Raw genomic sequence first — 22,065 nt, 5'->3', positions numbered from 1 at the left:
TTAAAGAAGAAAAGAAAGAAACAAAGAAACCTAGTAACTAAGAGAACAAACAAGCTTGCATAATTAATCACCATGAATAGATATCGCACGAGTTAATTTGTGGAGTTGGTAGAGTGAAAGAATGTTGGATACAAATAGTTTATGTTTTATCTCTGCTTGTACACCAGTTAAGCTAGCTTTCAGTCCAGCCTCACATGATGTCAAATGTTTCCAAGGGAAAAAAAGAAGAAGAAAAGGAGACATATTCAAGATTGAGCTTCTTTCCAACTATTCTACATCAACTCCACTAATCCTTTTAAATACATCCATGCATGGTACCCTAAGAAAACTCCATCCTGTTCCCCTGCAAAACATGTCACTAGCTCCATTTTCTTTTCTCAACTTGATGGCTGGATTAGCAATGCCAACTTCAAACCATTGCCATATCCTTACAAGTTTCTCCTCACCAGGGAGAAGCAACATAAAACAAAGAGGAGGGTTTTATTTGCTTCAACAAGGCTCCAAAAGGTTGGCCTGCTCCTATCACGCTTCAACCTGGGGACTCGGCTTTCCGACCAAAAGGTTGTGACGAGGACTCGCCAGCTGATCGACCAACTCAATTCTCCAATGCAACATTGACACATGGCGGTACTCTGAGGTCCCTGCTCAGCTGTAATTATCTCCCAACAGCCCTAAATTTGCCATCCAAAAAAAAAAAAAAAAAAAAAAAAAAGCCGCCTCGGTCCCAGATTGTGAAACGGCGCGGGCCCGCAAATCTCGTCAGGGGCTCGTTTGCAAAATTCGCCGTACCAATTTGGAAAGCCTAACGTCCTCCACGGTAACTCCGAGAAACTTTTATTTACCCAGGACCACTTCCAAAACGCTACATCAGCTCATTCTAGAGATAGAAAATATTCTTATATGATTATAATTTTTGAAATAAATGAATGTGCTTTTTCCGTATGTAAGAGAAAAAAAAAAAGAAAGACGGCTGTGATAGAAGTAGTTTGATGGCTTGCATTAGAATTGTTATGCCCTGATCTGCTTTCTAAAATTTATGTGATAAATATGAATATATTTCAACTCTTATAATTAGGTGGCCTTCTCTCTCTCTTTTTCTAAGATGCGTGGATCATACTTGGTGAGTATGGATACACCCAATAAAATCAAAAAATAAAATAATTTGGAGTCTCACGGGCAACTCTTCCTCTCCAGTCCACAAGGTACTACCGGAGTGACTCGCTACATAATCAGCCACTCAGTCTATAGCCCCATTAGTTTCACGAAAAACATGCTTGGCTTGGAAGGCCCCTCTGTCCCTCACCATTGCTCGGATATCTTGGAGCAAAGGGTGGGCACAACTATTACCCCTTGGGCTTTCCGGATCCAACTGATGACCGCGGCCGAGTTTTCCTTCAGGACAATGGAACTGGCCTGTAAAACACACTGGGCGTGACGAGATTTATCTATCCGTTCACCATTCTAGAGAGATTTTTAGGACCCACTTTGTATCTGTTCCTCTATCTCTGTAGAGTATTTTGTCCTTCGACTCTGATGGCAATGCTTACGCAAGACTAGTGTGAGATGTACCAAAAAAAATGCTGTATTTTTAAATCAAATATTATTTTACAAAACAAAATTATATATGTAAGTATATGCGTAGGGTTTTATTATTTTATTATTAAAAGAAATAAGATTATCACTTGGTCGATGGTTCAATCGGAAAGGTCAAAGGCATCGAATTACTATTATCCTTACTATATGATGCTTGTAATTGAATGTGGCTCATGAAATAGTATGTTGTATGATATTCTGGGAAGCTCATTCAATCACAATCGTCATGTAATACATAAACGACTGTGATTAGAAAACAATATCTCCATAATTTAAATTTTAAATTAAAGATGATATTAATTAATTGATGAATAGTTTGTATATGACTTGGAGAGGGTTGGTTCTTTGAGTATGGCCGTCCATGATCGGCACAATGAACCCTATCTACATGCCAACTTATGCATGGTATGAGATCTATCCAATCATTAATGAATGTGATCAGAGAACCGGCCTCGATCTCATGTGAGGGTAGGTCCCGCAGACATACTTCATTTTTAAAGTCGCTAACAATGTCACTTGTATCCATAATAAATTACATTCTATTTTGAACCCCAATGCTACGTACCGTTTGATCGGTGGGGTTACTCTGGCTAATTTTGATCCTTACATAGACTTATGGCAGGTTCATTGATTGCCAGAATCCTACGGTCCGCAGATGCTTTTCAGATTCGGTGCAGGCCTTTTCTCCTGCTCCGGTGCCCTCTGATTTCCTCAATCTATTATTTATCATTTTAATGAAATTAATAACAGCCACTAGTTTCTAAAGCAAACTAATTTTAGAAAGAATATTATCTATAATAACAAGAAATGATGGTGCGATAGCTTTTTTTAACTGTTAATCCTCCCACCCCACCCTCCAGTACGCTTCACTGGCTTTCGTAATGCATCATTTAATTCGAATTTAGAAAAAGCATAAATGTTATTTTTTTAAGATAAAAGTAAAAAATAGTAATTAATACTACTATTCATGTTATACAGTGTTATTGCATAAAGACAGTGATTTTATGTTTTTTTTTCTTTTTTTTATGACTACTATTGATGGTTGAGGTTGTGGTTTTTGTTATGAGTTGGATTGGCAGTTGGAGATTTTGGTCACCATATAACTAAGGTTGTAAATGGACCGGGTTGGCTCGCAATTCGATCCGACTCGACCTGCTTAGATCTGACCCAACCTATTTTTAGAGGATCCGTGGGGCCGGATCGGATATTAAAATTTATCCTGTTACGTTTTCTCAGTTAGATCTAGATTTATTGAATTTCAACCCCATCTAAGCCGATCTATTTAAAATTTGAATAATTTTGAACTTTCAATCCTATGATCTGACTCGATTCGACTTGAATATGTAAAATTATTTGGGCTATAGGTTGCAACCCGCGAAGGTGCAAACAAGTTTTGAAGCCAGGATGGGTTGACCCAAACTAGATCCGACCCGAAATCCGAATCGGATCCGATTTTTTTTGGGTGGGGTCTGAGTTATACATGGACCTGACCTGACTCGAATGATCACTGGGTCAAAAAAATTGAAGCGGTGGATTCGACTCAATCTGTCCCGATCTTTTACATGATTGGGTCTGGGTCCAAAATTAGGATCCGAACAAAAAACTGAATTAGGTCGGAGTCACTCATGAGCTGGCCCAACCCATTTATACCCCTACATTTGTATCCCTACGTACAAGGGAAAAGGAAAATTGCACGAAAAAGTAGAGTTGAGTGGGAGTAGGATCCGTTTGTGCTGGATGTAAAATTAAATTTATTAACTTAATTTTTGCCATAAAAAAAATCGATCGGAAATGGCCGTTATACATTTTAAATATTAGAAGGGACTCTAGCAGATCGCGCTCCCGGTCGTCATCGAATATTCCCTTCCTTGAACATGGTTAATCCCGTGACAGCAGTCATACCCACCAACTCCGGCGCTTAAGATGAAAATCTTTTTCCGTTCTTTATCAATCGTTGGATTTGATACGTGTCACGAAACTAATAGCAAAAGATGAAAATCTTCCAAAATTAATAATAGCGGAGTTTCGACAGAATTTACAGAATTATATACTTTCTAGGTAAAATTAAATTATAAATTCAAAATAAAATGACGGAAACACCCCTTAGGTAATATCCGTCTCTCAACGGGACGACATCAATGTGCCCCGGTCCTCGCACGGCCATTAGAATCCAAAAAAATCATTCACGTCGCGACGATATAATGTACCAATCAAACGTCAAATCCGGGCCCTTCACACACGATCAGACGGTGCTCCTCCAACGACCACCACAATCTCCCGTGGTCCTCGCCGACACCGTCAAACCCCGGCCCGTCAGAATTCTGGTGCCCGACCAGTCAATCGGTCAACAGCAACCACAATAATCGCCATGGTAGATCGGACGGCTCTGATCGATGCGCTCAGATATTCGTGGGACACGGACCAGGGAGGGGCAGTTTGGTCCTTCGGGCGAAAATCGCGTCTCTTTCCGGGCGCCAGGGGCAGTTTGGTCATTTGGATCCGACCGTTGGGTCCGCTAACGCGAGGTTCACGTCATCTGTCACGTCCGTCAGTGGGCCGTGGGGTCCGGGAAGGCTCCAGCTGCCAGAGAAAATGAGGGTGAAAATAAAGAGAGAGAGCGTCGGTGGAGGGGCGCTAAAAATAAAAGTAAAAATTAGAGGCGGGGGCGCTTCCTATATAAGCGAGGGAATGGGCTGGGGGCTTAAAAAAATAAAAAGAGAAGGTGAGAGGAGGAGGGGGAGTGAGGGAGAGGCGGGGAGGCGAGGAGGGGAAGGGTTCGGGGGAGGGGAGGAGCTCCATTCTCGGCCGTGAAACCTCCTCAGCCGGCCAATGGGAGAATCGAGCGGGTCGGTTTCGGTCGATGTGGAGAGGATCTCCCTGGTTGGAAAGGTTAGGGTTTCTTGATCCGTCGGCATTCGACTTCGACTTCCTTCTTGGATTTTTTTCAGAGTTTATGATCTTGTTGTGTGTTCTGGTTTGGTCTTTGTGTATATGAATTTCTGTGGAGATTTTTGTCCATCTTGAGGACTATCTTTTGTAATTATTCGAAGTTACGATGATGCAATGCGGTTCGGATATGGAGTGGTTTGTTTTGGTTCTAAGGTGTGGATTTTTTCGTTAGTTTTTCTTGATTTAGAGATGTTCTTGGAGTGCTTATTCTTGTGATCACCTTTCAGTGCTGTTCTCTTTTTGGGAAATTTAAAGAAAAGTGCAGGGAGCTTTAATGTTGGAAAATTTTAGATTGCTTTTCATGTCGGGTTTCTTTTCTATTGAGTCTTCGTAAAATCTAAACGTAGTCGTCCTTTTTTTTTATTCATAAATTCGTTTAAGGCATAGAAATAAGTTGCCATTTCTAATCATGGAAAGAGGTAAATTTGTCTTTGATTTATTAATGCCCACGTTCATATGGCTGTGCTTTCCGAGTGTAAAAATTTCAGTTTTTTTATTATAAATGTTGTTTTAATTATATATTTTGTTGTAGACCATATGACGCTAGAATTAGGAAAAAGCAAATGACTGCTTGAGTTTTGTTGTTACTTGGAAAAATGGAGGAAAAGCTTATTCCTTTCTTAAAGAGTCAGCAAGGCATTACTTTAACCATTTGGGTTATCATTGCATGATTGCAAATTAGAAGTCTGCTCAAAAGGTAAAACACGTCTCCATATTCCAATATATTTTTATATTAAGGAAAGAAAAGTGAATCTTCCTTGGTCAGGGAAAAAACAGCATAAAAGATTATTATTACTCTGTATTCTTGGATAACACAGGAATTTGATGCTCTGTCTATAGATCTAAGCCTCAATACATTTGTGATTCTTAAATCTTCTGTTCTTGTTTTCAAGGCCCTTGCCTTTTGACTTTGAATTTTGGAGCATCGCTATGTTATTGCTCCATTGATCCATGATTTAGTGCGCATAGAGGCCATCTGCTTTTGATGTCTTATACTTCTCAGTTTATATGCCGTACCTTCAAGAATCTCAGCAGGCCGATACACTAATTTCTCTATTGCTTGGCTGGTAATTGGCAAAATAGAGTTCTAATACATTACATTGATTGATTTTGGTGCTATACCAAGCTTCATTCCTACTGAACTGTTTGTATTGTCTCGATTGCTCTATGTTAAATTCCTCTACTCTGAAATAGTTTGGGGAATATTGTATGTAACAGTTTATTTGGCTTTTATTTCAAACCAATAATTTACTTTTTCCTGAAAAAAATCCAATTGCAAAGCACCTACTAACTTGAAATACTATACAATGCACCTCATCTGGCATTTGTCATTTTTTAACTCTTCTTTTTGAACTAATGCTTATCTAAACAGCCTTTATTGCACAGCAAGCAATTTCAGTTTTTTTTATTTTGCCTTCTTGATTGCTAAATACAGACTGCTTTTCCTGTGGTGGCCTGCAGGAACATTTTATTAAAACAAGATATGGCACAGTGTCTGTGGCTGTTTTTGGAGATCAGGAAAAGCCTGCACTTGTAACCTATCCAGATGTGGCTTTAAACCGTAAGTGCCAGTTAAAACATTTGGTATGAAACGCTGTTTTCGTTTTAATCGTCCTTATTCTCCAAATATATGCATTGTTAATGTTTCTTATGGAGTGAATGCAAAATGCATGTGTTTGAAGATTTGTTCCTTAATGCAATAAATGTGCCGGTTCCCTTTTGATTTAGTTTAACTGGTTCACACAGTTGCAGTATTACGCTGCTATCACATTTTCCTGACAGTTTTTGAGGGAATTTATATTCCTTTTTCTGTTTTTGTGTTGAAATAAACAGATGCATCATGCTTCCAAGGATTATTTTTTTGCCCTGAAGCTGCATCTTTGCTTCTCCACAACTTCTGCATATATCATATTAGTCCTCCTGGACATGAGGTCGGTAGTTTGGTTTTTGGTGTTGAAATAACCTTTTATAAGTTTTATTCAGAAAAGGTGGTTGTGCATCAAATTGAACATGGTATTTACATAACTTTGTCATCTTCCTCAAGAGTTGTTGCAGTTAGGTGCTTCTCCAGTTTCTTCCCATGTTCCCGTCCCTTCTGTGGATGATTTGGCAGATCAGATTGCTGACGTTCTTGACATTTTTGGGTAATAGTTACTAGTCAATACTGTGTCTGATTGTATGTAACATTGGAGCTTAGGATGGAAGGATGTGTGACAAGACAATTTGAAATCCAACATTTTTTATAACCTTTCAATATGCCCTTTCCAGGTTAGGTTCGGTAATGTGCTTGGGGGTCACGGCTGGTGCTTACATCCTTACCCTTTTTGCTGTATGTGAATCTCCAGCACCACTGAAAACATGTTGCTGTGTTTAAAGTTTAAATGACTAAAGTTTTATTCCTTGTTTTCAGATAAAGTATAGGGAGCGTGTTGCAGGTCTGATACTCGTCTCTCCTCTATGTAAAGCTCCCTCCTGGACAGAGTGGTTGTATAATAAGGTATCGTGTCAGATCCCTTTTGTAAGTTAAAAAAGAATCCAGTTTAAGCTGATGAGTTGAATCTTATCCTCTTGTATTCTCAGGTAATGTCCAATTTGTTATATTTCTATGGGATGTGTGGCTTGGTTAAGGATTGCTTACTTCAGCGGTACTTTAGTAAGGTAAATAAGTTTCAGTTCTCACAGCTTTTATTGTTTCGCATTACCATCTGTCTGATGTCTGATAGTTTCTTCTTTCCGACTTGGTTTCCAGGAAGTCCGTGGTAGTGCACAGGTCCCTGAGTCAGATATTGTACAAGCCTGCAGAAGTGTGAGTTTTGATTAATTCTTGTTGCTGTTCATTGTTTTATCATTTGGTGAAATTTTTTAATCATTGCAGTTAGTGGTTGTTATTACTTTTGTCACTGTAGTTGTTGGACGAGAGGCAAAGTAAAAATGTCTGGCTTTTTCTTCAATCGATTAATGGGTATATGTCCATGCACCTTTGTTATATAAAATGTTAAATCAAAAAGAGGGGGGGTCTTGTAAAGATCTTTTTCTCATATTAATTTTTTTCTGCATATAATAAGCAGGAGATATGACATCACAGAAGAATTACATCGGCTACAGTGTCGGACGCTTGTATTTGTTGGTGAAGACTCTCCGTTCTATTCTGATGCCCTCGACATGACATCAAAACTGGACAGAAGACACAGCGCCTTGGTCGAGGTACTTACTATACTGAGTCATCAGTACATCTTGCGTGCTTATCTTTGTTTAGAGGGTAATGGTCGCTTGAATATCAGTCTCACTGCTGGTATTGCTTGTTTTTCTGGGGAACGAACACAATGCTGAAGGTCCAGGCATGTGGGTCATTGGTCACGGAGGAGCAACCCCATGCCATGCTGATTCCCATGGAGTATTTCTTCATAGGGTTTGGGCTTTACAGGCCGAGCCAATTCACCAGCAGTCCACGCAGCCCTCTCAGTCCATCACGCATCTCCCCGGAGCTGCTGTCACCAGAAAGCATGGGCGTGAAGCTAAAGCCTATCAAGACGAGGGTGTCGCTTGCAATTTGAATTAGTGGGTGAGCATAGGCAAGAGAGTCACAGGTTTAGAAAGAGTATAGATATGTCCCAACATTTTGTGTAATTTTGAAGCTGTAGCTGATATGTAAAAATGTATGCAAGCGCTTGTGACAGACAGACATGGGAAATTCTTTGGGAGTGTAGATACGAAAGGAAAAGAGTGCGTGCAGTGGGTGGCGGCGGGGTGGATAGGGAAGTGTGTGATTCTGTTCCATTCATTTGTAGGCGTCATGCTCGCTCACCTGTACATCTTCATTATTCATGATAATCTAATAACAATAAGATATGGTGGTGTCCTCAATCACAGGCTTTTCTGCTTTCTGGTTTCCTTTTCGTATTCGTCTGAAGTCCCCACCTAGTGATATATTTTAATCCTTTATTTAAATAAAGGAAAGGTCAGTAATCATTGAGAAGTCACATTTTCATTATTACTAGATTCATAGCTTTATTGGCATATACTTACATTTAATTGTTGTCGTTTGTGTTTTCAAAAGCCGACTTTTATGTTTCTTGTAGCAAGAGCTTGAAAGAGATCGGCTTGTCTGTTTTCAGCGTTGAATTGGTATTGCTCGTCTGATTGAGCTTAAGATGCAGTGGAGGTTAAAAAGAAGTGAATGGTAAGCTGTATAGAGTTACAGCACTTTCGGCTCTCATTATTCATAGCTATATGCCCTGGACCTATACATTTTATTTTGAATTTAGTTCAGGGATCTTCCAGTATCTGTCACTCCTTTTTAATCTCGCAGGCCTCGTTGTTAGTCTGGATGGGAGGCGACGACGTTCTCTATTTCTTTGTAGAATGCTATGCAGGACGGAGGTGGAGATTAAGCTTGCATGCAGCCAAAGCGTCGTGGGTTGTGCATCAGCCAGAGATTAAGCTCGTCATTAGTTGAAGTTGAGTACTGCAATTGTATTCTTGTTAACGGATATTCTTCAGAACTCTTATCGCATGCTTTGGATGTTGGGCTGACTGGTGTGTGGTGTTTCTTGGTGATGTAGAAAATCACAAGGATTATTTTAAACATTGCCAGCCTATCGTGACTTGACATAAATTATTGAGTCCAGATACACTTGCTTTAGATTTTATCTTCTGTTACTTTTTTTTTGTCCTTCGTCACTCTAATCTTAATTTTTTGTAAGAATGCTATCACTGAAAAGAGCTGTCAATGAGAGCCATGTGGTCCCTCTCCAACTTTGTAACACTAGCTAATTGTCGTACATACCGATACTAAAGACTTCAAAAACATACCCAAAATTTATTATCTTGTTGAATTCATATCAACTAACGGTCATTAATATCATCGCCACCATTTTTCTTAGCTGCTAAATTAAACTGACATCATCCACAGCTTTGTTGGTGGTGACAGAGTATGGTTCCCTGCACCACCAAACCTGCTCGTGGAAATCATCAGTAGGCTGTGCTAAATGAGTACGCTGAGACGGCTTGCGGAGGCTGTTGTGCCAAGAAATCCCTCGTTTGTGTCACACCTTGGAAAGCATTAACAATGCTTGTCCATAAAGCTTCAACTTGTCTCGACGTCAAGGCACCGAGTAGTTGGTCGAGGCGACGGCAGAGCCAGAGATCAAAGAATGATGACGCTCGACCACCAACTTCATGAGGGGCCACGACAGGTGGAAGAGATAACTTGGCTCCAGATAGATAAGCTTAACTAGGCATTGGGAAGTATTATGATTATGAAGTAGGTCATCATGACATCGCCCATGGGCACCATTGATGGATGAGAGGTGGCTCACAAGCCATGTATGAGTGCGACCTGCTGGGACCAGCCACGCCTTACCATCCATCTGGCCAATTACTGAGCCTAGCCTTCGTCTTGCTTCCTTAGAGCAGCATGGCTTCATGGGACCCAAATCATTTTCAGTCGGAACTGGACCTGGGAGACATGAGTCTATCCCACTGGTTACATAAGGAGGAGGTGCTCTCCTATCACAAAAGGATTTGGAGGAGGAAAAAGAAGAGGGGTGTGAATGGAAACTAGGGATGTCAAATAAATTTGGCAGCTTGAGCTCTATCTTGAGCTAAGCTCAAGAAAAGCTTGAATCAAGCTTGATTTGAAGCTAAATGAGTCGAGTGGCAAAGCTTGCCAACTTTATATCATGCTAGAAGCATAGGGACTAAAAGCAATTTATGGTTCATCAGGGGAACTATAAAAATGTATTCTCCCAACATATTATTTTTTATAGAAAGAGAGGCCTGGCAGTCTTTGCCTACTCATATAAAAAGGTGTCAGGATTTTTAAGTATTTCAAGGACCGATCAGGGATGTCTGAGTAAATTTTCTGTGAAGGGTGAATTCAGCTAGATATGGTGGGTGCCAACTAGTGTAGTTGGCAATCATCTAGATATCTAGGTACCCACCTAAAGGCCTGGGTCCGAGCCTTGCCTACACCCCAGCGGTTGGATAGGGAGTAACCCCTCCCTTTACTTGTATATATATATATATATAAAAAGAAACTTATGTCTCATGACTCATGTCGCATACAGATATATAGTTTCATTCAAATGTTCAAATAGATTTTAGCTTTCTTCAAAATGATTTATTTACTCTGGATAACAAATTCTCTTGGTGAACAAAAGAAAGAACGTTGAAGATTTCTCTTTGGTTGGGGTATAAGAACCAGTTAAATATAAGGCATGTGCTAAGTAAGCAATTGAGAAAAGACTTAGGTGGATGTGTATCATGTAAGCAAGCTTTGGAGTCGCTCGATCCAATCCAATTCTGATGTATTGTTTTTTTTTTCCAAAGACAGTCTGATTAGAGTAGCCCCAGGCAGGATTAAGCTCTACCATTTTGTTTCTGAGAATTGCTGGTGGGAGCAATACCCTTGCCTTGACAGCTTCTCTTCTATGCTTCTCATTATTGTACTTCTGTAATATTTCTTTTTATTATTAATGAAATGGGTGGCCAACACCTCCTTTGCATATAAAACTTAGAAAAAAAAGAGGACAAAGTAAGAAAGATAAAGAACCAAGGAAGAATGTGCTTCATTTCAATGCCCACTCTTTAGTGGAGGAATCTGTTACTCATTTCCAAATTGATCAGTTTTTCAGAAAATTGTATACCTAGATTATTCTGATATCTCATATGGTATACTAAACGCGTGAAAGCAAAGCAAACTTTCAAATTTCCATGCTTTGCAGAGGTCATATTTAACAAGAATAAAATATAACGAGAACCAAAGTCATATGGTATGCCAATTAGATCCAAGATTAGGAGCTTCAATGGTGAATCTGCAATTAATAACAAAGACACATCTTCCAAGAGAAGGATTACAGGTTCTGATTAAAACAAGTTTATATTGCTTTTTGTAAAAAGCCCCATGACTCTTTCAGAAGAAAAGCATCATTAATTACAATCAGAAAGAATTCAGGACACATTGCAATACTCAAGCTTAGTTGTTGTGTGCTTGTTTTAAACTTCCATCTGATGTTTGAAGGCTAAAAGAGATCAGACGGCACCTCTAGTGAGAGATCAAGAAGGCTGAGAAGATCTAGAGTTCCATCTCAATGGTTGCTGATGGTTTTACCTAGAAGGTGTTGAAACATCACTTCAAACACTTTGGTTTTGGTCAGATAATAATGGAATCGATACTACAAGCGAACCTATACTGTTCTTAGGCATTTGGTCTTTTCTCAGTATAAAACATGATGTGGATTTCTAGAACAACACAGTGCTGTCTATTGATGATCATGGCTAATTTAAGTTGCAGGAGCAGTGATTTTGCACTTCCAGTTCTCCAACAACAACATGCTGTTGTTTATTAATGATCATGTCTAATTGAAGTTGCAGGTGCATGCAGTGATAATTGTCCTAGTGCAAAGGGCATAGATGCCCGATATCGTCACTGAAGAAATAATAGAAAAGGTGTCCTTGCACATATTTTTAAGGATAGCATGTTTTACTTTCCTTTATGGTGTTTTTGGATTGAATCAATCATGATATGTAGCGAGTGCATCACCGATGCTAAGGCTTATTAAGGATTGCAGCCTTCTCAGTCTGTCTCTTAGATGTATGGTGTAATCTTTTCTCATTACAATTTTCAGTGCCTGACTTATGTCAAGGGCTCGCCGAGGACCAGGATCATGGTTATCATCCGGCAGTGTTTCATGATATGAATGCTTGGAAGCTTCTCTTTACACTTTTTGGTCTGCCTCCTGGAGCGAAAACTTGTGTTAGATATCTACCAGTGTATGGTGAGCTGAATTTGAGTGACAGTACACTAATGCTGGTCGAGATAAGCTTCTTCATCATTCTCTTTTCTTCCACCTCCAGATAACTTTCGGCAAATTCAAAGACCATAAAGCCACAAATTTTTGGTGTTATATGGATGCACATCACAACAGCAGACCTAGAGGGAGTTTAAGAGAATCATGACAATGAATGATGATGCCCATATAGTACCAAGCAATTGAACACATCAAATTTCCACAGTTAGCTAAAGCAAAATGTCCAAAGCCACAGGAAGCTCAAGTAGAGTTTGTGAGAAAACCATACAACATATGACCTTAGCAAAGCTCATATATATCTGTAACAATTTCCAATAGCCACTTCGAAGAGGAAAAAAAAAGTGGGAAAAAACAAAGAAAGTTGACACGAACATGATCTTTTTGGCCAATATTCAGATAATTCGATTGCTAGCGTCCAATATTTTAGGATCAAGGCAGCTATACTTTGTACTTGGAGAAGATTACCACCCCCTTGCATCAGCACTAATACTTTGCATTAGTGGCGCAAAAAGCCATATAACAAAGTTTTCTTTGTTGTTGGAATTATGCAGACAGGAGTTGAGACGTAGACGAAAATAAACAAGGCTTACCTTGCACTTGTTTGGAGGGCAGAGGCTGCAGACATGAGAAGAGGGGGTGAAGCCATGGAAGGGGAAGATCCTAAGCCTATCCTCCTCATCCAGACAGCATGCATTGGTATTAATATCTGAGAAATACTCAAGAAGCCCATGGTGTTTGAGGATTGTCTCTCCTCCATCATAGCAGCAAAAAGAGAAGATCCTGGAGATGATCACCAGGCTGCACCTCTTCCATCATAGTCTTCAAGAAATGAATAATAAAAAGCAACAATGAAGAGAATTCAGCAGAGAAAGGGGAAGTAAGTTCCCAAAACATGATAGCCTCAAAGGGCATCGGCAAAATAAGCAGAGCCTGCAGTGGCCGCAAGGTATTTAATTTTGTCCCTTAACTTACAGAAGCCAAGGAGATCTTTCTGTTTGCAGAGCAGGGACCAGTCATTGAGAAGCTGAATGATTTAAAGGCAATTGACTGAGGATGCTTCTTTCCTGACAGCAGACCCAGAAAGCTGCTGCAACTAGTATAAACACAGCATGCTGAAGACAACATCTCCACTTGGTACACAGGTCCCAAAGACTGCCTTCAAGAAGAGGGATAAGGAGAGATTTGCATAGATGATACCAAATTGAGGCAGCAAAAGAACAAGCAGCAAATAAATGGTTGATGTATTCAACCGGGCAATCACCCAAGGAATGGCTAGTTTTGTTATACAAGTTTTCCCTTGTGCTAAGCTTATTGAGAAGGCCAAGCCAGAGGCGAAAGTACTTCACCTTAGAGGGGACATTGGTTTTCCATAAAGAATTAGCAACTTCCCATTTGACACCCCTGGTGTTGAGGAAGTGATAGAGCGAGGCAGAAGAGAGGTTACCAGAAGAGGTCAGCTGTCACTGAATGCAGCCTAGCCTGCTGCCAGGCTGAAAATTATTTAGAGTGTCATGTAGAATAGTGGTTTCCGCCTGTGCAGCTGGAGATAAAGTAGAGTAAAATCTCAAGTTCCAGGAATTGGATTTGGAGGAGAAAAATTTAGCAACAGCACCAGATTTCAGACCACAAGCTCGAAAGAGATTAAGGAAAACATTGCAAAGAGGTCCGTCTAGAATCCAAGCATCTTTCCAGAAAAGCATATTTAACCCATTGCCTACCACGAACTGAATATGATTCCATAATGGTGGGAGGCTTCCAATTACAAACTTCCAAATACTTGAGCATCCACGTCTGGGCTTCCAAGAGGCTGAGAGTTTTGTCTTCTTCTGAAATGAAAGCACTTATAATATTGCTTCCAAGGCCCATGGCCATGATTGAAAAGCCACCACCCCATCTAAACCGTAAAAGCTCGGTTGAATTCATTAAGATCTTTAATACCCAAACCTCCCTCTTCTCTGCTGAGACAGGCTTTAGCCCAATTTACTTTACAAGAAAGCCCACCAGCCTTTTCATTGTCTTTCTAAAAGAAAGCCCTTCGAAAGCAGTCAATTTTCTTAAGGAATAACTATGCAAAAAATTTTGAACTATTTGGAGGTTTTCAATTTGTTCCTAAACTCTAATTTAGTGCAATCAGGTCATCGAACTTTTAAATTTGTTCAATTCGGACCTTGGCTATAAATTTTGTCGAGCTATTGTGATAGCATTGTCACGTGATGTCACATGAGGCATATGTAAGCTAGTCACATGACGTCACGTGATAATTCAGTCACGACAATCAGATCAAATTCATAGCTAGGGTCCAAATTGAATAAATTTAAGAGTTCTATCATTTGATTTTACTAAATTAAAGTTCAGAAGGAAATTGAAAACTTTTAAATAGTTTAGGATTTTTTGAGTGATTATTTCTTTTCTTAATAAGCCAGGAGGTCAACTTGAAGAGTGACATATAATAGAGGGGAATAGAGGTTAAAACATAATTGACTAGGACCAGCCGACCCCTAAAAGAGAGAAATCTATCTGTCCAAGCTGCTAGCCTTCCTTTAGCTTTGAGAGGTAGGAGCATCCAATCTGATTTCGAAAAGTTTGCATTGTTTAATGATAGATCAAGATGGATAATGGGTAAGACGGTAGGTGTGCAATTTAGCCAAGTAGCTCATTGCAAGGGATGATCCAAGTCATTACCAGCCGGCGCAATAGCACTCTTTACCAACTAGTTCAATCACCCCATTGTTGTTGTCACAGTCGATGTTGTCTTGTCGAAGTCAATCGCCAAGACAATTCCTGTTACTTTTCTCTCCTCCCTCAACAATGCAACTCATTTTTGTCCCTCATCTCTGTAGTAAATACGATTAATCTTCAATAAAAGTCGGATGGCTTCTTTTTATCTCCCTTTATATATATATATATATATATATATATATATATAATCAAAATTTAGCTGCTTCTTGTTCTTATTCTCTCTTGGGAACAGAGAGAATAAGCCTTTGGACTCCTCGGACTTGCAATCTGATGCTGTGAGATTATGAGGGACCAGTGGGTTGTCGCCAGGCACGGGGTTAGGGAGCAGAATATGCCAAAGGAATATCACGTAACATGGATAGAGATATGGACGTAGGCTGGGGAATCTTATTCCTGTCTCTCTCTCTTTCCTTTCATCTCGCATGCCTTAATCTAAGGTGGCTGGGATTGCGAAGTCACTACTAATGTTCTCTTTTCCGCTTCAGAGAAGCATCGACAGGGGTATAATTCGGGATATTCCGCGAGTACCGAATCCTTGCGGACACGCGTGGATAGCACGCCTAATTCTCATAGGTAAGTGGATGGGATATTCGGGCTGGGAGCTTCTGATTCCCCCCACCTCTGGGTATAGTGTAGACTGCCGGCTCCTTATTTTGAGCCTTTAATTAAGAAAGGGGCAGTGCTATGGTGTATTAAAAATATTATCTGCTATGACTCCTTTTGAACTGCTGAATTAATTTTAGGGTAAGCATGTACAATGAAATGCTAAAAAAAAAGGCCAAAGTTGCTTTAAAAGGAGTAATATCTCGATTGCAGTGTCTTCTGTTACATTAGATAGATAAATTAAGGTTTTAAAAAGTCCCTGTTTAACTTTGTTCTTGTTCATCATATTATAACAATATTATTTAGAAAAAATAGTTAAAATATCTATTTTCTGAATGGTTTGATAATATATATTTTTAATGCTATGGATGGCGATATGAGCAAATAATGGTGCAATTTTTTTTGTTAACTGTTATATATTTTATGTTATAACACATGACATTGGCTTGACATGACTATCAAACATCAGCATTAAAGTAACAAAAATCAGCTGAACATGACCATTCTCTGGTATTTTGTTCCATGAAATTCGAAACGAGTGGTATCATGGGATCCATGATTTTTGGTGTGATCCTCTTTTGCCAAGGAACATTTTTTCTGTTTTTTGAGACATTTTTCTTTTGTTCACTAGTCTCTCTTCTTTGATAATGCAAAGGTGATCATGTTCCTCCATTCCATCAAAGATAAAAAGAGGGAAAAAAAAGAAGCAAGTGCTAAGCTTGGGTGCCCATTTGTTGAAAGATGCGTCACTCCACTGAGGCAAGTGCTAAGCTTGGGTGGAATATATGTAGAACTTTTGAGAACGACAGTAGAAGAACCACAAAATGGCTACCTTTGAAGAATTGATGTCAAGTTGATCTCATATTCCAGTGGAATATATAGGTTTAATTTCCACTGCTTCAGAAATATGAACATTGAAATAGATAATTCAAAGTTTCATGTTATAAGCCTACAGCAGGGTGCCCTGTGATTGTTTTTTTCCCTATCATTACCTTCCTAACTTTAACAAACTCCTCATAATAAGTAATAGGGAACAATTTTTGTTTCTAAGAAGTCCCACCCGGCAACTTCAAACTTGAAATCATCCATGAGTTGGAAACCTATTAGAAGGTGTTCTAATATTTGGCGTGATGTCATTAACGCTCTCCCTGCCTTTTGGAATAGAGCTCAGTTTAAAATTGACAATGGATAGAATACACTATCTTGTAAAGATTCTTGGGTCTGTGATGCACCCCTCTAATTCCTATTCCCAGCTTTATACAATCTTAGCAAAAGAAATAGTGGCATTGTTGCCCATCACTATAACCCGCATTTTATGTCTTGGAGGCTTAGGAGGCTAACCTCTACCTTCTTGGAAGTTCGAACCTAGTTCATTAATCTTTTGTATCTCTTGGTTTTGGTCACTCTTAATCAAGTAGAAGACCAAATATGTTGGAAATTGAGTAGCAATGGATCCTTCACAAAATCACTTTATCGGTTTTTGAACACTAGGGGTATCAAATGTAGATTTGCTCCCTCATTATGGAAGCTTTCAATGCCACTTAAAATCAAATGCTTTTTTTGGTTATGTTGGAAAAAGAAGCTTAACACTAGAGACAACCTTGGAAAAAAAATTGGGTAAGCATCTTGGCGGTTGTTTTCTATGCCATGATACAAATGAGACCGTTGATCATCTCTTCTGCACCTATAAGTTTTTTCCACTATATGGAAGATCATTTGTTCTTCTTTGGGGTGCTTCATCCTCAACTAAGTTTTGAAAATTTATGTATTGATTGGAGGTTGAACCATTTTACGAAATGTGCTCAGTCCGTCATTCTCATGCTGATTGCTGCTATATGTTGGACATGTTGGAAGGAGCAGAACTTCAGAATTTTTCTAAATAAAACATCTTCAATTGCCTCAATTACTGCAAAGGGACTTAGGTTTCAATGACTGGTCGGGGCTATGCGATCCTAATATGCAGATGGAGTTTGGAAGAACAAAGTGAAGAATGTTATCTCTAAGCTTGTGGATGATTAATAAAGTTGAACAAAGTAGTGGACAAATTTCAGATCAGTTGGATTTTTATGCTAATTTTTCTCATCAAATGCTCTCACTTCATATTGCTCAAACAAAGGATCATGTTTTTCCTTGTTAGCATGGTTCTGTCTTGGTTTCATATGATGAGTTTTAATCATCTGCATCTTCTATACGATATTCTTTTGGAAATCAAATACGATTGGAGTGTATTATATTTTGGTTACCATTCAACTGTCATGCAATCCTTGGAAGGAAAGAAATTGCAAAACAAATCAGCCCCGCCTTGACCTCTGCTTCAGTTGTAATCAGCCTCTTTAATGACTAAGGGATTGCAGTTTTATTTTCTTTAGCTACAACTCTTGTTCAACTTCTGCTTAGTGCCATCTACCAAGTCTCGAGCTTCAGCCATTATCAAGGTGGTGGCTCAACTGAAGTACTTTAACCTGATTTTGCTGAATTCCCAATGGCATAGTATGTTGCTTTTGAAGGGTTCTTATTGTTTCTTCATTTGGTGGAGCCTTACAACAAAGGAAGAAAGCATCCCAATAGGAAGCTAAATTGAATTAGAGACCAGTCTGACAGGAAGCTGAACTTAACTCCTAACCATCAGTTGGGTGCGATCTCCTTCTCATCATATTGCTTGCTGTTTCATCTACTTTTTTTTTTCTCACTGCCTGTTACTTATTCTCATTCGACCTTCACATTGTACATTCCATCCTTGTCTCCTTTAACTCTCATGTACATACTTCTCATATATATTCAATAAATTGCGTGGCTCAGCCTCGGCCTCCCTCAAAAAAAGTAATCAAATTGGCAGCAGAATACTAGACTGAGGGTGGTCTATGACTTTATGGCCAATCCCGGAAGAGAGAATACAGTTGGTTGCTTAATTTGAACAGGTCAAAGTATGACATATACATAGAGAAGGGAATGGAATTGCTGACTAGTTAGCAAACAAGTTGAAGAAACCTTTCTTAATTCTGCACCCAAGATTAAAGCACTTGCCATACTAGAAAGAAACCTCTGTTGTTATGGTCTCTATCCAATGGATTTCACATGAAAATTTTACCACATAAAACATCAGGAAAATCCATCTCCATCTCTGACATTCTTTCCAGTGTAAAATTGCATGCCAGGTCAAAGAGGAGAAAGAAGAGGAAAAGGCAAAAGAAGAAGAAAAAAAAAGGTGATGCGAAACATGGTCTTTGACTACCATTCAATTAAATTGGCTTCTTGTGCCAAATATTTGCTAGTGAGGAACCCTGAGAGCCAGGAGAAGGGCTTCATTGGGTGACGCGGGAATGGTCTCGAGCTTGCAATCTCCTGAGAATAATTGGGCAGCATTGTTGTGTTCGGCAGTGTTCGACATGTTGACGAGCTGCAGGAGGGTTCTTTCAAGCTCCTCACCATTGCTCCATTCATGGACCTCAGCCTTGAGCTGCTGAGGGTTGTCGCAAATGAGCTGCCACAGAGGGTAATTCTTCCTTGGCATGACATAGTCTTCTTCACTGAACTTGAGAGAAGGGCAGTAGTCACCCTTCCCGTCGCCTAGGTAGATGAATCGCTTCTTTCCATCTGCAGGGGCTTGTGCTTGGATTCGTTCGATGATCTTACCCTGTATTTGGCAAAAAATCAGGATTAGATTGGCAGCCAAAAGAACAAGAGAATCAAGAGCCAGAAAAGGGCTATAGCAACTCAAGGCCCTGTTAGTCTCTAAATGCATTATTTTCAGTTATATTGCAAATGTATTGGTGGAATTTCGATAAGAGGATTCTAAATTAGATTACGATGGTCTGGACGTCTACGTCAATGCTTTCTGTTTTCTTTGTTCAAAAAAGGAGGGCTAAAGTAGGAAACTGGCTAAACTCTATTTTAAACCTTCAAAGTTCGAAATAAATTACCGTTACTCTCTTTTTCTTTCCCTAAAACATTACGGAAAGAAGGATGAAGAAAAGCCACCACTTAAATATCAGAGAAAATTATAGATTTTTAGAACCATTAATGAAGTTATGGCTTGAAGAGGCACTATACATCATACTGAATAAATAATTAAGCAAAGAAGGTTTTCTTAAGAAAATAGTTACCTTGCACATGTTTGGAGGGCAGAGGCTGCAGCCATGAGAAGAGGTGGTGAAGTCATGGTAAGGAAAGATCCTGAGCCTCCCCTCCTCGTCCATATAGCTTGGATTGGTATTGATCTCCGAGAAATACTCAAGAAGCCCATGGTGTTTGAGGACTGTCACGACGAAGAAGAGGTTGGCATCACTCACCACCCTCAGATCACACCTAAACCAAAAGAAGAACAAGCCATCAATACGGTACCAACACAACATCATGCCTGAACAACGGAAAAGGACCCGACCAAAACAAGAAAGCGTACCCAAGATCATAAGCCGATTTGACGGCCGTGATGATGCGAGGGTCCAATGGAGCCCTCTTCAGGCAATCTGAAATTTCTTCGATGGTCTTCCCCTGTAAATGTAGCTCCTTCATCATCCTGTCCTGCAAGAGTTGCGAAGCATAAGGTGAGGTGAGTATGATATATAATGAAGAAGGGAGCGGTGTGCGTGAGAGATAGCGGTGCACAAACCATGAGAGAATTCCACGGCATGGTCGGGAGGAGGTGCTCAAAAAGCTCGGTGGCGCCGAGCTGGTCGACGACCCAGTTATCGCTGTCGCAGTCGATGATCGTCTTGTCGAAGTCGAACACCACGACGATCCTCGCCATTGAATCGAGATCAAGCTGAAGAAACCTTTGGAACTATGATATTTTTGAGGTCCCAATGGATTTGGGGAGGGGCATATATGGGGAGCGGAAGATGCCAACGGAATATTCCGCGCCATGTATCGTGATGGGAATAAAACTCAGTGGAATCCTATTATTGGTTGGCTTTCTTTTTTCGAATATCTGTGGATTTATACTAAAGGTGGGTGGAATAACTGATTCGGGAGGGAAAGGATGGGCTTCTCGGGGGGAGCACGGATCCTTTTTGCGGGAACGCGTGCATCGCACGCCGTTTCATAATCTCACGGGTTTTGAGCCGTTGGACGGGGGAATATTCGGCATAGGAGCTTCGGAATCTTTCCAGTTCTTTACATAATTTGTTTTAGTGCAAGGAGAAGGACGCGGAGAGCATCCCCGCTTTTATTAAGGAAAGAAGCAAAGCATACTGATTCGCGGAAAAAAAGAAAAAAAAAATACGTTAGAATTTTTTTTAAAAATTTGAAAAAGTAGCCTTTTTAGAGAAATAATATTTCTATATTTTATAAGAAACAAAAATTCAGAGGCATGAAAAAATTTAATTCTCATTAGTTATAAATTGGAAGATTTTTTTCTAAATTTTTTTAAAACTTTTAAATAGAGTAGAATAAGATATTTTCTAATAAAAGTATAATCACTATTTTATATAAATTTTTTTAGAAAAGTATATTGTTAGTTTAGTTGATTAGTACTTCATCCTAGAAGTTTACTCTTGAAGGAGGTTGATGATTCAATCTTCAATATATTTTTTTAAAAAAATTCTCAGATAGAAAAGAATGGAGAAAAAAAATTGCCACACCAATATATATATACATACACACACACATAGCTACAGTACACTCTAAAACTTTTTGAAATTTTTTTGCTTATTGTTCATCTCAAAGTGGAGGATCTTGATTTTTCTTATGGCAACCTGTTATAGCTGGTGGAAAGCTCAAGTACGAGGGACAAATACAGAAATTTGGGAAAAATATAAGGATGGTAATTTATGCAATTTTTGTAACTTTCGGGAGAACATCAGATGGTATTGCCTTAATTTTTTTCAACTTGGGTATAAACGAAAGAAATTGAGGACCCAGCTGCGTTGAATTAATTCTACGAAGAAAGAACAGAAGTTTCATCAAACAATAAAAGCTTTAATGTAGAAAGGCGCATGCCTTGGTCTTTTTTTTTTTTTATTGTGCTGCAAATTAGGTTGGCTAAGCTAAATTATCTTAAATAATTCTTGCTGGAGGGTTAGGTTATGATATCAGAGCTGATTAAAAGAAAAATTGAGAATGGACTCAGAGCTTGAATTAGCCAACAACCATTCACTTGTGGATTGACTATTTAAGTGACCAAAAGCCCAAAAGAAAGAACCACAATTTTGTAGCCGATTGTTATGCTATAACTCATCTCCACTAACCTCCAACGTTCATACCTGGAGTAGAATAACAATCTTATACTAGACATCAACTCAAATAGGCATAATGGATGAAGGATGCTTTTAGCAAGTGTCTTTTTTGATGAGAAGACTTTTAGCTAATGTCATGCTGTAAGAGGCGAACGAAGCAACTCATAGAACGATTTGGATGCCGCTCGCTAAATTAT

At 39.3% G+C, this 22,065-nt stretch overlaps 2 protein-coding genes and 1 long non-coding RNA gene across 6 annotated transcripts; 1 reads left to right on the top strand and 2 right to left on the bottom strand.

The window, feature by feature from the left end:
* The first annotated feature begins 4,314 nt into the window (after positions 1 to 4,314).
* Positions 4,315 to 8,414, top strand: LOC103721819 (protein NDL1-like). 4 transcript variants are annotated; one of them, XM_008812169.4, is made up of 11 exons: positions 4,315 to 4,482; positions 6,004 to 6,103; positions 6,376 to 6,473; positions 6,598 to 6,686; positions 6,811 to 6,871; positions 6,953 to 7,039; positions 7,123 to 7,200; positions 7,292 to 7,348; positions 7,449 to 7,504; positions 7,611 to 7,746; positions 7,875 to 8,414. In XM_008812169.4, the coding sequence occupies exons 1-11, from the start codon at positions 4,423 to 4,425 to the stop codon at positions 8,094 to 8,096; spliced, it is 1,044 nt and encodes a 347-aa protein (XP_008810391.2). In that variant the 5' UTR covers positions 4,315 to 4,422; the 3' UTR covers positions 8,097 to 8,414. The 4 variants fall into 4 exon arrangements, with proteins under 4 accessions (XP_008810391.2, XP_038981364.1, XP_017701833.2 ...); XM_039125436.1 differs by having other exon boundaries at positions 7,824 to 8,414; XM_017846344.3 differs by having other exon boundaries at positions 6,586 to 6,686.
* Positions 8,415 to 12,575: 4,161 nt separating this feature from the next.
* Positions 12,576 to 14,051, bottom strand: LOC120110361. Its single transcript, XR_005511296.1, has 2 exons — positions 13,326 to 14,051; positions 12,576 to 13,172 (listed from the first exon to the last, which is right to left on the bottom strand). It is a non-coding gene; the product is annotated as an uncharacterized LOC120110361 (long non-coding RNA).
* A 4,670-nt stretch (positions 14,052 to 18,721) lies between these two features.
* Positions 18,722 to 20,474, bottom strand: LOC103721826 (inorganic pyrophosphatase 2-like). Its single transcript, XM_039125434.1, has 4 exons — positions 20,305 to 20,474; positions 20,095 to 20,216; positions 19,799 to 20,000; positions 18,722 to 19,329 (listed from the first exon to the last, which is right to left on the bottom strand). The coding sequence occupies exons 1-4, from the start codon at positions 20,440 to 20,442 to the stop codon at positions 18,964 to 18,966; spliced, it is 828 nt and encodes a 275-aa protein (XP_038981362.1). The 5' UTR covers positions 20,443 to 20,474; the 3' UTR covers positions 18,722 to 18,963.
* Positions 20,475 to 22,065: the final 1,591 nt, after the last annotated feature.

The sequence above is a fragment of the Phoenix dactylifera genome, chromosome 4 (genome assembly GCF_009389715.1).
Source record: "Phoenix dactylifera cultivar Barhee BC4 chromosome 4, palm_55x_up_171113_PBpolish2nd_filt_p, whole genome shotgun sequence".
Lineage (NCBI taxonomy): Eukaryota > Viridiplantae > Streptophyta > Magnoliopsida > Arecales > Arecaceae > Phoenix > Phoenix dactylifera.
Note: the sequence above shows the minus strand (reverse complement) of the source record. Positions and strands in the feature narration are given on the sequence as shown.